Genomic DNA, 13,870 nt, shown 5'->3' with positions numbered 1-13,870 from the left:
GCTACTCTAGTCAAATGTGAATATTCGTTAGTTATGAATCTCACTGCTCTATTTTGTTTCAGTTTCGCTGATACGGTTGTATTGTTAGGCCGGCTGACCAGGGACCCTTGGAAGTAGAATGTTGAGGGTCCCGGTTAACGGCATAATTCCGCAGAATAGGCTACTAAGATATAGCCTATTTATGTTATTTTTATTTTAGAATTATATTCTCGTTGTTGAATGTATCAAGTGATCTCATCGATTGCCGTACGATTGCGCATGAAATTACGTATACAAGTTCCTTTTACCTCTTAGGTGCTTGCTAAGATACGATTGCGCATGAAATTACGTACACAAGTTCCTTTTACCTCTTAGGTGCTTGCTAAAACACGGTTTTGACAGATTGTCAAGCGCATATTGAATTGGTCCTTTGTTCCTTTCTTTTTATGCATCAGAATATGGTATGCAGTGTTTCCAAAGACGCGCTCAGTTTTAGTTTTAGCTTGGGAAGGCTAGTTCTTGTTGGTGCTTCTTTTTGTTGTTTTCAAGTATTGGGTATAGACGAAGTGTTATTGAAGGTCGATGACTTGTAGCACCAAACTGCTGGTAGACAATTTAACCGCTGTAGGCGTAATTTATCTTAACTACTAAAACTTCAAATAACTTTAATAACTTATGAACAATTAAATAATATTTTTTAAAAAGTACCCATTTTAGACATTGCGATCTATGGGGAAGATGATCATCAGTTTTTTTGGACCACAGTTAACGATGGTGTCATGTGGCCAGCACAACGACCAACTGCCTTTACTTTTTCCCATCCAATGTCAGGTGGACTCAGAGGTGCCCTATTATACCGAAAATCAAAATCCCAGTCTACAACAGGATTCGAACTCGGAACCCTCGGTTCGGAAGCCAATCACTTTCCACTCAGCTAGCGTGCCTCCAACAATATTAAATATATCTTTTATAATAATACTAGTCGACCGGCGGCGTAACATACGCCGCTATTTTGCAGGGCCGGCCTTAGGCCGCTGCAACCTATGCGACCGCAGTGGGCCCCGCACTTTTATAGGACTTGCACTAATTCAAGGTGTATAAATTATTAAATAAAACCATTTTATAACTTAAAACAGATTTCCCGCGCCCTCCTGTCGATTTACTAGGAGCTCCTGGGAATCTCCCGAAATTGCAAAAATATACGAAAAATTAATAAAATGTATAGACATTTTGGGGTGTCATTCAATATGGAAAACGCCAATCCTAAGCGCGATAAATAAAAACGGCATTATGCATTAGCCGTAATTGTGTAATCTGGTGAAAGAAGCTTCTCGCGGCTCAAACTAATAAAGAATTACTTGAGGTCAACAATTCTCAAAGATAGATTGAAACATTTGGTAATTGCTATTGAGCGTGATCTATGTAGAAAACAGAATTATCATGATATACTGTATGACTTTGCTACACGCAAGTCTCGTAAAGTAATTATTTACGTAGTAAAGAATGAATAAAATGCATAGACGAATTTATTTTCTAATACAAACTCTTAAATTTCACTTATTCTCCGCTTCCCTACCCAAACTTGGCCCCGCGAAATACGTTTCGCATAGGGCCCCACAATGCTTAAGTCCGGCCCTGCTATTTAGTGACGGGTGAATATACATAGTAGATTACTTGTTCTCTTGACTTCTTGGTCACAATGGTTAAGACTGGCGCTGCTATTTAGTGTTTGTAAAATGTTTGCTTGTAAAATGTTTTACATGTTTCGGATGTTCCTTCAGAGTTGAAGATAGTTTACTTCCTAGTCCAAACCTCCCGCAGGACGAAGGGGGGTGGGAGCGGGCAGGATTTGACAGTCCAGCACGCAGCCATCCGTATCGACATGTGAATACCCACTTGTTCTCCCCCCCCCCTCCTCTTGTCTTTTCGTGGGGTTACTATCCGCAGAAATAAGAAAGTGATCTTTCTTTTACTTCTTGCTCGTCCAAACTGTTAAGGAAAGAAGAGAATTATATATAGAGATACTAATAGATAGACAAAATCAAGCTAATATGAGATAAAATAAATGTAGGCTACTAGACTTTAGTAATTATAGTAATAATATTTTTTTTAAACAAAATCTAATTCATTACAACAACACAACCTTTCAGTCTAACGTTCTGGAGTCGTCTGACCAAATTAAGGCGAATGACAACAATGCCACCTATCTTGCATCATTCAGAACCAATCACTAACTTCTTCCCACCGTCACCATAGAAACACAAAAAAAACACACACACACCGTAACAGTAAGCCGTTGTTCGCCGGAGTGTATTTAAGTTTTCTGTCCATCTTCTGCGCCTGTCTTCAAAAAGGGCTTTCCTTTTGGGTCTCAAATGTGTGTCCCACAGCCTATGCGAGAGCTCTCCAACTGTCTCTTTCACATGTCATCTGCTGCCAGCTACGTTCCTATTTGCCAGTGAGGGCGAAATGGCGCCTTTGTTAATCTTTATATCATTTATGGGGGCACCTCTGTTACGCCAAAGAAGATCGCCTTGGCATGCGGTCGTCTCCCATGCTGGATAGGTTGAATGGTAGAGCAGCTGTTAAATGGTAATTAGTGCTTCTATACTGTCCACACCGGCCTCCAGCAGAGCATGGTTATTTGTTGTGTAGTCTTGCCAGCGTATACCTATAATGGAGCGAAGGCACTTTTGATGGAAGCGTTCGAGGAGTTTTGTCCTTTTAGATAGATAAAGATACATTTTAGATAGATAATTGTACATGTAATTTCTCCTACGCCCATTCTCTAATCAATTTGAAACTTTCCACAAATGTGACAATTATTTAAGGTAGGTACATAACAAAATCAATTTTAAAAATTATCATTTAGTCAATTAGTTATTGGTAGGCCTAATTGTTTTGGTCAATATCGAAAAAGGGAAATAAATTCTACACTATTGATATATATAAATGTAAATGAAGAGTTCTTCGAAGTTCTTCCCCTTTAAAAAAAAAGGATTTTTATATTTTGCTTGATTTTATTATTATTACCGGTATCCAAAGCATTTTGAGTTAGCAACTGTTTACATCGACGCTGTCAAAATGGCGACGCCCATTGATGTGGTCATGGACCTAGAGCTAGTAGACAATCTACAATCATTTTGCATTGAATGTGAAAATAAACTTGTGGATTTTTGTAACATTGCAGACGACAATGAAAAGTTAAATCAGTTTCTTTGCGATCATGGTGTTTTACCTAAAGCCAAAAATTGTCCAAATTGTGGAACTCCTATGAAACTTAATGTCGATAATCAAACGTTTAATTGTTACAAACGTTATATCGTTAAGAAAAATAAAAAAAAGCCCATGCATATGAAGTGTAGAAAGAGTGTTTCTCAGAATTCAGATACGATGTTCAGCAAAGTTAGTGTACCACGTTCAACAGTGTGCAAACTGGTTGCTTTTTGGGCACTGATTCCTCCCCCTAGACTGGAACTAATGCACATCGAGCTTTCCATTTCCTCAAAGACGTGCATGCAATGGTGCAAATTTTTAAGATCAATTTGTGAATGTCATATACTTCAAACACGAAAAATGTTGGGAGGAGTAGGCAAAATTGTAGAAATTGATAAGATGAAACTTTCTGGCTCCAGTGACAAAAGTAAATCTGAGTGTTCATGGATTTTTGGTGGAATAGAACAACAGACCAAACATCTTTTTCTCATACCTCTTGTAACTTGTGATAGAAAATCGCTATTGCAAGCAGTAAAAAATAACATTCTAGAAGGAACAACAGTAGTAAGTAAACATGGCTGGAAAAGTTTAGGCAGCCTAGAAAAAGAAGGTTATGTTCATTTGTTTGTAGATAATAAAACAAACTTTGTTGATCCAACCACAGGAGCACACACCCAGACCATTACCAGATTATGGAGAGAAGTCAAATCAAAATTACCTAAATTTGGGAGCCCAAAGAAGTACATAAATGGATATTTGGCAGAATTCATATTCAAACATATGTATCCTAATTACTTGACACGAATCCATCATATATTTACTGCCATTGCTAGTTCATATTCGTCTGCTAACCACAGCAGTCATTCAGAAAACACTTGTGAAATATCTCAAAGAAGCAGTACTAATATTTGCCTAGATCTTGAGTCTCATACTTTAGTTTGTACTGATGAAAGAAACACTTCAAACAATTCAAATGAACAAATATCAAACAAGAATCTGATCATTGTAGATGATATTGATAATCATTCAACTTGTTTGATTGAAATGATTACTACCGGTACTACCAATTCCAATGCTCACTATTAGAGCTCTGCTGGGATTTTGTGTGACTTAGCATGCTTCTTTAATGCATTAACTGTGGTAGTATTATTCTAACAAGGACCAATACATTTCAAATGTCCTCCACAAATGACTTTGGATTGTTCCCTTTTTTTGTGTGTGCCAGTTTGTTAATATGCTTGACCAACTTGTTAACAATGTATTGATATATATATGGCTCCTTCTGTCTCAAAAGACAATAGATGCTTCCAGAAGAATCACTGGTTTTGGTTAGCCACTTTGCAGCAGCACTGGGCCTTAAATTAAGGGGGTCATGGGTGACCCATGCGTCATTGTCCCTCTCTTGACTCTGGACCTTGCTATTGTAATCCAAAGGAATGCTTTGACATTTAGCATGATCTTAGTAGCAGAAGCTGCCAGTCTAAGGAATATATGATAGTTGATACTCCCAATGCCTAAGGGGCTTCACATTAAATTTTTCCTAGAGTATGTCTCCTGAAGCCTTAGTGCAAGTACATATTGATATTAGCATAATAAAATGTATCATTAATTTTTTTTTTCATTTTGATTTTTTTTTCAACAACAATTAGTGTTTTGTTTTCAAATTATAATTAACACATTTTAAGATACTCTATATCATAATTTTTTATTCAATTAAGAATCAATATCATACTGGAATTAATAAAATGTAAGCTAGGTTTTTATCATGTTTGTATTAGATACATAATGGTTAATAATAATAGTCTTAATAATGATACATGTACTTTACATGTTTATTGTCTTTTTAAAATTTGTTTGCATGACTTACTTGTACTTTTGAAAGCCTCCATTTTGATTATTTATAGCAATTATACCTGGCATCATAATGTAATGTACCTAATTAATGCATTCATGATCTAATTATATAGGTACCGGTAACTCTGTAAATTAAAATTTAAACTATTATTTTACTGCAGTCTTACATTTTCTAATTTATAATTAAGAGATATTAATTTTAAAATAAAAAAAAAAAAGAATTTTGAAAACTATTCTAAGATTTTGATTAGTGTTTGTCTATCTGTTACTTTAATAATAGTTGTATATTAAATCTTAATGACAATTTATTGAAACTTCATATGCTGAAGTAAAATGTTTGTAAAATGTCGTAAAAGAAAAAAAGAAGAGATAGCATGTTGTCAAAAGTGTTGTCGATATTATTGTATTTTTAAGTCAAAGGATGACGTGAGTTTGAGTTTAGGCACATCGGCACAATTCAGGTCATGTCGTGCCCGCAATCCCTTAAGGATCACTCTCCCTTTACATAACAAGGGCTAAATTCTATACAGTTAAATCATTAAAAAACAAGGTCTATTCACAGTTACAATAGTAAAGGTAGTAAAAATTTAATAATTTGGTAAAAATCTTAAGTAAATATTGCATGTTCACAATTCAGGTTACGAAGATATATTCCTGTTATTATTATTATTACATTGTTAATATTCATGTGTATTCAATGAACTGATTGTTATGAAGAAGGGTTCAGTGTGGGCCTGGCCTAACTAATGTTATTTTAATGATTGATGGTTTGCAAAGGGCCAATGTCTCATTCAAGGCCTCAAGAAAAAACCTTTTTACAAAGCTTATATCAACTCACTACTTATGTCTGTCTGGCAGTGTCTGGTAAAAAGTTTGTACACGTTATTTCTCTCCGACATCCACTTTCGGATCAAGCTGAAATTGAGCACAATAATTTCTTTTACCGGTACCTGACAACGCAAGAATCATTTTTAAAAATTAACTATTTACTTAATTAACTATTGGTAATTAATTATTTTGTTTGTATCTCAAAAAAAAGGGAAAGAACTTTTACTTGACTGAAGTTGTGGTATAAGCTGAGTTAGCCCCTTTTATAGGTCACTGCTCTAAATTGTAATAAACAATACCGGGGAATATAGCTATACAATCTTCTCTTGTCATAAGTACCACACTAGCAGTGAGGTTGTCATGTCGGCCCGAGGAGGCATGAGCTCTAATTCAGGTCATTATACTTTTTAAAAAGTACTTAGAGTGATCATTCTGTCTAAATCTAGTATCATAAGATTTAAAGAAATATATTCTTAACTACCAGTACATGAAATTGTAAATCTTTTCATTCCAATTTAGTTATCTATATGTGACAGAAAATCTGGCTTTTTTATTGTTTATTCTGAGTTTGTATAAACGTTGAAAATTGACATTCAAGTCTAGCATCAAAACTGGGAAGAAAAATAATAATTTTTTTATCAAATAAATATCACAAAACGTTATACCCTTGGGTAAGCTATATTTAATATTACTAAGTTATCTAAATCAGGTTAGGGGATGGTGTCTAAGTGGTTAAGCGCTTGGCTTCCAAACCTGGGTTACAATCTGGCTGAAGACTAGTATCTTGAAGTTAAGGATTTTTAGGGCGCCCCTGAGTGCACACAACTCTAATGGGTAGGCCTACCTGAATTAAGCTGGGAAAGTAAAGGCAGTTGGTTGTTGTGCTGGCCACATGACAGCCTGCTTGGAGCCATAACTTTCTAATACGACAACATAACCTAATAAGATAAAGGCACATTTCTTATTCCATATGCTAGAACAAATCTGTACAAGTGCTCCTTCTTCCCTAGTGCTGTTAGAGCATAGATTATAGAATAAGCCAGGAAGACCAATGACTTAGCATGCATGACTAGATTAACACAAGAATATGCATAGATGGTTCTTTTGAACAAACGTCTAATTTATAAGATGAGATCAGTTCCAACTTAACTGAACACTTTGTTAACAAAACATTTCATTGATTAGAGAAATGATTAAGCAAAACATAAAATTATTAAGGGCTGGATTTTTTTTTTGCTTAGGTCTGATCACATCTTCAGTAACATAATCATACACTTTTTTTTCTGCACAATCACATTTCAAACAAAAAACATGTACTACAGTTATATTAACAGCACAATTAACAACTGAGTCAGAGGAAAACTTAGATCCTTTTAGTGCTATCACCAGACCCAGATCTGTTAGTACTTCGATCCCAGAGAAGCAGCTGGAGAATAAAATTCGAATGCAGAAACACTACCATCTGAAGTACTGACACTGTTAAGATGATCATCTCATGAAGAGAGGAAACTGCAAAGGCTTATTGAAGAAATGGACTAATATGTATATTGTTTTACAATGTTGAATGTTGGTCTACATTTTAAAATATTTTTAAATACTTCCTGGCACAGTGTGCGACGCCGCAATATTAAAAAAAAAAAGTTGCTTATTTCTTGCTAAAAATGTGAGGGGAAAAACAACAGCGTAACTATATAGGCATTCTGATCGTATGGCGTTACGGGCTGGCTGTGTTGATGAGCTGACCAGTGACGCGTCTACACCACCTTTCACCCACTAGTGAAGCGCGACCTCATGATTGAAGATGACCTTGGCTCAAGCAAGCATTTCACCGGAAGGCAGCGTAGAAATGGTTGTTTCCTTTCATTGTTACGACTGAAGACGCGCTAGGTCTAGTCTGTAGTGACTATTGTCTATAATTAGAGCAATTACCAGCCTAATGTGTAGGCTACGACCCTACGTGCCCTCAACTAAAATCTTCTAAGTAGTACTAACAGTAAAAAATGACTTCGCGTGGAAAGTCCGTAAATCAGCTAGCTAGAAATAGTGTATCTAAATGTGGATCGAAGTTAGATCTAGTGAAGATAATTCGCACCTAACCTGAAAACTACGTGAATTTTAGTCAGTCTAATGTCTAATAGATTACTCTAAAAATACGCTAGATTCTAGATTTAAGCGAAATCACTAGAATCTAGTGCTTCACCGGAAGGCAGCGTAGAAATGGTTGTTTCCTTTCATTGTTACGACTGAAGACGCGCTAGGTCTAGTCTGTAGTGACTATTGTCTATAATTAGAGCAATTACCAGCCTAATGTGTAGGCTACGACCCTACGTGCCCTCAACTAAAATCTTCTAAGTAGTACTAACAGTAAAAAATGACTTCGCGTGGAAAGTCCGTAAATCAGCTAGCTAGAAATAGTGTATCTAGATCTAAATGTGGATCGAAGTTAGATCTAGTGAAGATAATTCGCACCTAACCTGAAAACTACGTGAATTTTAGTCAGTCTAATGTCTAATAGATTACTCTAAAAATACGCTAGATTCTAGATTTAAGCGAAATCACTAGAATCTAGTGAAAATAATTTGCACACAGCCGCGAAATGTCTGCGAATTTAATGACTTAGATCTACAGTAGATTCAGTGAAGATAATTCACACACAACGGCGAAAAGTCCGCGAAGTTTAGTGACTTAGATCTGAGTCTAGTTTTACGGTAGTTTCAGTGAAGATAATTTGCACATAGCCGTGAAAAGTCCGCGAATTTAGTAATTTAGATCTAGACTCTACATTTACGATAAATTCACTAATATCTAGTGAAGATAATTCGCACACAGCCACAAAAAAAAGTCCGCGAATTTAATAGACTTAGCCGTGACTAAATGATACCGGTATATCGAGATCTAGCATATTTTTTTTAGCTACTGACTACTGAAATAAAAAAATAAAATAAAAACCCAAATCTGAGAGAAAACCCAAAAATTTTGTTTGACAACAACAAGTCATAAGGGATGTTACTCCCAAACAAAATAACCTAGATATATTTCATTATACATGTTAACGATGGCGACGTCCACAGCGGGATGCGTAGATAATATATTATCATTTTGTGTTGGATGTGAAAATAAACTTGTGGACTTTTGTATTATTGCAGAGGATAATGAAAAGTTAAACCAGTTTCTTTGCGATCATGGTGTTATACCTAAAACAAAAAATTGTCCTAATTGTGGAATTCCTATGAAACTTAGTCTCGATCATCAAACGTTTTTTTGTTACAAAGGTTATATTCTAAAGAAAAATAAATATACACCAATGGCAATACCTATGCCGTGTAGAAAGAGTGTTTCTCAGAATTCAGATACGATGTTCAGCAAAGTTAGTGTACCACGTTCAACATTGTGCAAACTGGTTGCTTTTTGGGCATTGATTCCTCCTCCTAGACTGGAACTAATGCACATCGAGCTTTCCATCTCCTTTAAGACATGCATGCAATGGAGCAAATTTTTAAGGTCAATTTGTGAATGCCATGTACTTCAAAGACGAACAATGTTGGGAGGAATAGGCAAAATTGTAGAAATTGACAAGATGAAACTTTCTGGATCCAGTGACAAAAATAAATCTGAGTATTCATGGATTTTTGGTGGAATAGAACAACAGACCAAACATCTTTTTCTCATACCTCTTGTAACTTGTGATAGAAAATCGCTATTGCAAGCAGTAAAAAATAACATTCTAGAAGGAACAACAGTAGTAAGTAAACGTGGCTGGAAAAGTTTAGGCTGCCTAGAAAAAGAAGGTTATGTTCATTTGTTTGTAGGTAATCAAAGAAACTTTGTTGATCCAACCACAGGAGCACATACGCAAACCATTACCAGATTATGGAGAGAAGTCAAATCAAAATTGCCTAAATTTGGGACCCCAAAGAAGTACATAAATGGATATTTGGCAGAATTCATATTCAAACATATGTATCCTAATTACTTGACACGAATCCATTATATATTTACTGCCATTGGTAGCTCATATTTGCATCGTCAGCCTGCTAACCACACCAGTCATTCAGAAAACACTTGTGAAATATCTCAAAGAAGCAGCACTGATTGTTGCCCAGATACTGATTCTCATGTTAACAGCAACAGTCATTCAGATAACACTTGTGAAATATCTCAAAGTAGCAGCACTGATAGTTGCCCAGATCTTGAGTCTCATGTTGACCACAACAGTCATTCAGATAATGCTTGTGAAATATCTCGAAGTAGCAGCACCGATAGTTGCCCAGATCTTGAGTCTCATACTTAAGTATTTTCTGTTGAAAGAAACACTTGAATCAATTCAAATGAACAAACTTCAAATTAAAGTCTGATCATTGTAGATGATATTGATCATCATTCAACTTGTTTGATTGATATGATTACCACTAAATATTTCAATGATAGCTCTCCTGGCCTCTTGTGTGACTTAACATACTTCTTTTTTTTTAATGCATTAACTGTGGTAGATTTTTTCAACAAGGACCAATACATTTCAAATGCTTTCAAATAATTTAATGCTGAATTGTTTCACTGCCTCCATTTTTTTTTCTGGTACCAGTTACATGTTTTTAAAGAGAAAAATATTTATATATCTCTGGTACTATTTAAAAAATTACATACTGTTTATTTTTCAACAAAAATTTTAAAGCTTTTTTTTTTCAATTAACAAATTTTAGTGTGTATATACTGTTATGTCATAAATGTTACAAAGTTACATCTTCAATGAGTTATTAAATCTTTGTTGGTTTTCGCTAATAGTCCTCATTCAAAAAACAATCAATATACCAGTATTTAAATATGTTTTAAAAATTATAATAAATGTTATTAGATAATAATAAGACTTATCTTCGAGTCAGAAGATTAATAAGGATGCAGTATTTCCTGTGGCTACTCAGCCCCAGCTGTGACCTACATATTTTCTCACAACTAGGGCAGACATAATCATTTTCTGCCAGTGGTCGATTTAGATTTTCTTCCTTATCTTCGTCTTTCCAATGCAGTGGATTTTCTTTTGGCCTCAAATATGTATCCTGTGGCCTTTATATGTAATCTGCAGATGTTTTGTTCCAGCTCAACGACCAACGGCCTTTACTTTTCCCCAACTAATGTCAGGTACCAATTAAACCTGGGTCCGGAAATAAAATTAAATATCCCAGTCTTTACCAGGATTAGAACCCAGGACCCCTCGTTTGGAAGCCAAGCGCTTTACCGCTTAGCCACCGTGCCTCCTTAGATACATGTACATTAAGCGTTTTTATTTAGTTGTAAATTTGTTTGCTCAGATATACTGATGAAAGACCCCATTGTTTGTTTTTTTATTGAAATAGCATTTATACCTGGAACCGTAATGTAATTAATGCATTCATAATCTATATAGTTTACTCCTTAAAAATTAAGACAATTGTAAGCCATTATTTTACCAGTCTTAATATTTCTAATTAATTGTTTAGATATTAATGAATAGAAAAGAACTTCGAAAACTATTAGATTGTTTTAGTTTATAACTTGTTGTTTGTTTCTTTTTACCATAAAAAAAAATTTTTCCCTGTTATCCTGAACATATATTTATATATCCAAAAATCTTCCTTCTTTTATTGGGTTTATTCTTTGTTTGTATAAACACTATAAAATTGGACTAGGTAATAACAATGTTAAATATAAATTTGGCTAAACTCTATTACCAGTACTAAATTATTAAAATCTGGAGAATCTAACTTCAAAGAATAATGCATTTGATAATGTTTTTTTCTTCTTAAGGGAATGTTCTGTAAACAAAGTATTTTGGTGATGAGAGAATTATGCACACATGTTGTTCTTGTCACATAACCGGTACAAAAGAAAAAAATTTTTAGGATTTTTGTTTATGCCTGATGTCAACTTTGGAGTTTGTACCACAGTTATTAACTTTTCCCTAGCTGAAGGAAGATATTGCCTACCACAGTTATTAACTTTTCCCTAGCTGAAGGAAGATATTGCCTATCTTAAAGACTGTCTGTTCTTCATTTTGATTTCAGAAAAAAAAAAGTAATATATAGTAAATGGTGACTTAGTTAACTGTTCCTGGAAAAAAAAGATGCTACCAGGTACTGACAGAAATAAGAAATTTCATTATACCTCATGTTTTATTTTTCGGTCATATAGGCCATTGATTTAACTACAATTTAACTACAATTAAACTTCATTAAACCTAAGTTACCAGGACCATTAATTAATAAATAATAATTAATAAATAGTTTTATCATGTGCGCTACCAGATATGTATTGGGGTCAATTTTCTGTCTATACCATATGTTGTTGTATTTGCAATAAAAATATATTACTTACGTTTTTAAAATTGATTTTACATCATAAATTCACAGAAAGAAACTTTAGACTAGTAGTGTTTGTTTTGTTTAGGTGAAAAACAGATTGTTGTCCATTTATTGAATCGTTTGTTATAGATCAGAAGTAGGAAAAACATATTATATAGGTTTGTAGAAAACGATGAAGATGAATGATAGTTATAGAATAATATACTGACCACACAATCTTACCTCTCCAATGTGTCATCTGTCAGAATATTTTTTGCAAATTGTATTAAATATCAAGCATTTTTTTGACCTAATATCATTTCCGGAATGCTTGAAGATTAAATTTTCCATCCTAAACACTAAGATTCAGCATCCTCCGCTGGCTTAGCATGGCAAGGTATTGATAAGAGTGTACGCGGGATCTCAAAAAAGAAATTATTATGTTCTTGAAATGAAGGACATGGACTAGTTTGTGACTTTGTTACTAATATTTCTAATGAAGAGTCAAATGCCATTGACATTATGTAAATATGAAATGAATTGGAGTTCAGGGCAGCAGGTTGTTTGCACATCAATTATAGGCCTATGGGCTATTTCAAAGAAATCTTAATTATTTATAGGCTACCCCTTTCTCCAGGTCAACAAATGAAATAAAATTCTAAATTTAAATTATATGCGCCCCCCCCCCCATACCAGAATTTTTTTATGTGGCCCTGTACAGAATTTTTTTCCCCACCCCTATTATAGATTAATTACTTTTACTACACTGAAAGACTTACAATTATTTATTTTGTAAATTATAAAAACAAGACATATGCTATGTTTGCAATAGAAAAACTTTAAATTCTAGTGACAATGGACTGCGAATTTCATTGCCTATAATAATATAATTAAGTATTTGTTTCTGTTTAAACAACCAAATGGTTGATGAAGTTAAACAGTAGGCATATGAATCTGCTTGGAACATAGAGATTGCACATTCAGACCAACGGAGGGTTCCCCTAAAGACATAGCTGCCTAGTCGTGTGGTATGCACACTGGACTAGCTGTCTCGATGGTCCTGGGGCTAATATACCTTCCCGCTCCCATCCCCTGTCGTAGGCCTACCTCCTGCGAGAGGTTTGGGCTAGGATGTAGATAAGGCTTTCTGAACATCTGAAACACAAAACATTTTTACAAATAAAAAATACATGCTCTCAACTTCCATGACGTTGGCCTACTCAACAAATCTGGTAAAAGTCCGGAGGATTCCAACTACCCGTCGCCTCAGCGTGGCCCCTCCGTGGAAACGTCTAGTAGTGGAAATATATAGTCCAAGTACGGGTAGCGAACCAGGCCCTTACGGGATTCCCTGGGTGACCTTTTTTTTTTTTTTTCTCTCACTCGGGGTAGGGATGTAACAAATAGCCCGCAACCCAGTCCAAAAAATCCGCCTCGCCGTACCACGCAGGGGGGCGTCATAAGAGAGCAATGGAGTGGCGGTCCTTACACTGAACAGTGGCGGTAACATTATAGGAATCTGAGACAATTAAGCTTCCCATGATTACGCGTCATGCATTTAGTCATGTGACTTAAATTCTGCCAAGTCACTGGTTTTCCTGGCTGGCTCGGGCAACTTATTCCATGCTCTAATGGCACTGTGGAAGGAGCATTTGTACAAATTTGTCCTAGCATATGGA

General features: G+C 35.2%; 1 protein-coding gene across 1 annotated transcript; it reads left to right on the top strand.

The window, feature by feature from the left end:
• Positions 1 to 3,020: 3,020 nt before the first annotated feature.
• Positions 3,021 to 5,202, top strand: LOC129927389 (uncharacterized). Its single transcript, XM_056036261.1, has one exon. The coding sequence runs from the start codon at positions 3,064 to 3,066 to the stop codon at positions 4,279 to 4,281; it is 1,218 nt and encodes a 405-aa protein (XP_055892236.1). The 5' UTR covers positions 3,021 to 3,063; the 3' UTR covers positions 4,282 to 5,202.
• Positions 5,203 to 13,870: the final 8,668 nt, after the last annotated feature.

Source organism: Biomphalaria glabrata, chromosome 7 (assembly GCF_947242115.1).
Source record: "Biomphalaria glabrata chromosome 7, xgBioGlab47.1, whole genome shotgun sequence".
Taxonomy (NCBI): Eukaryota; Metazoa; Mollusca; class Gastropoda; family Planorbidae; genus Biomphalaria; species Biomphalaria glabrata.
This window is presented reverse-complemented; position numbering and strand designations above follow the sequence as displayed.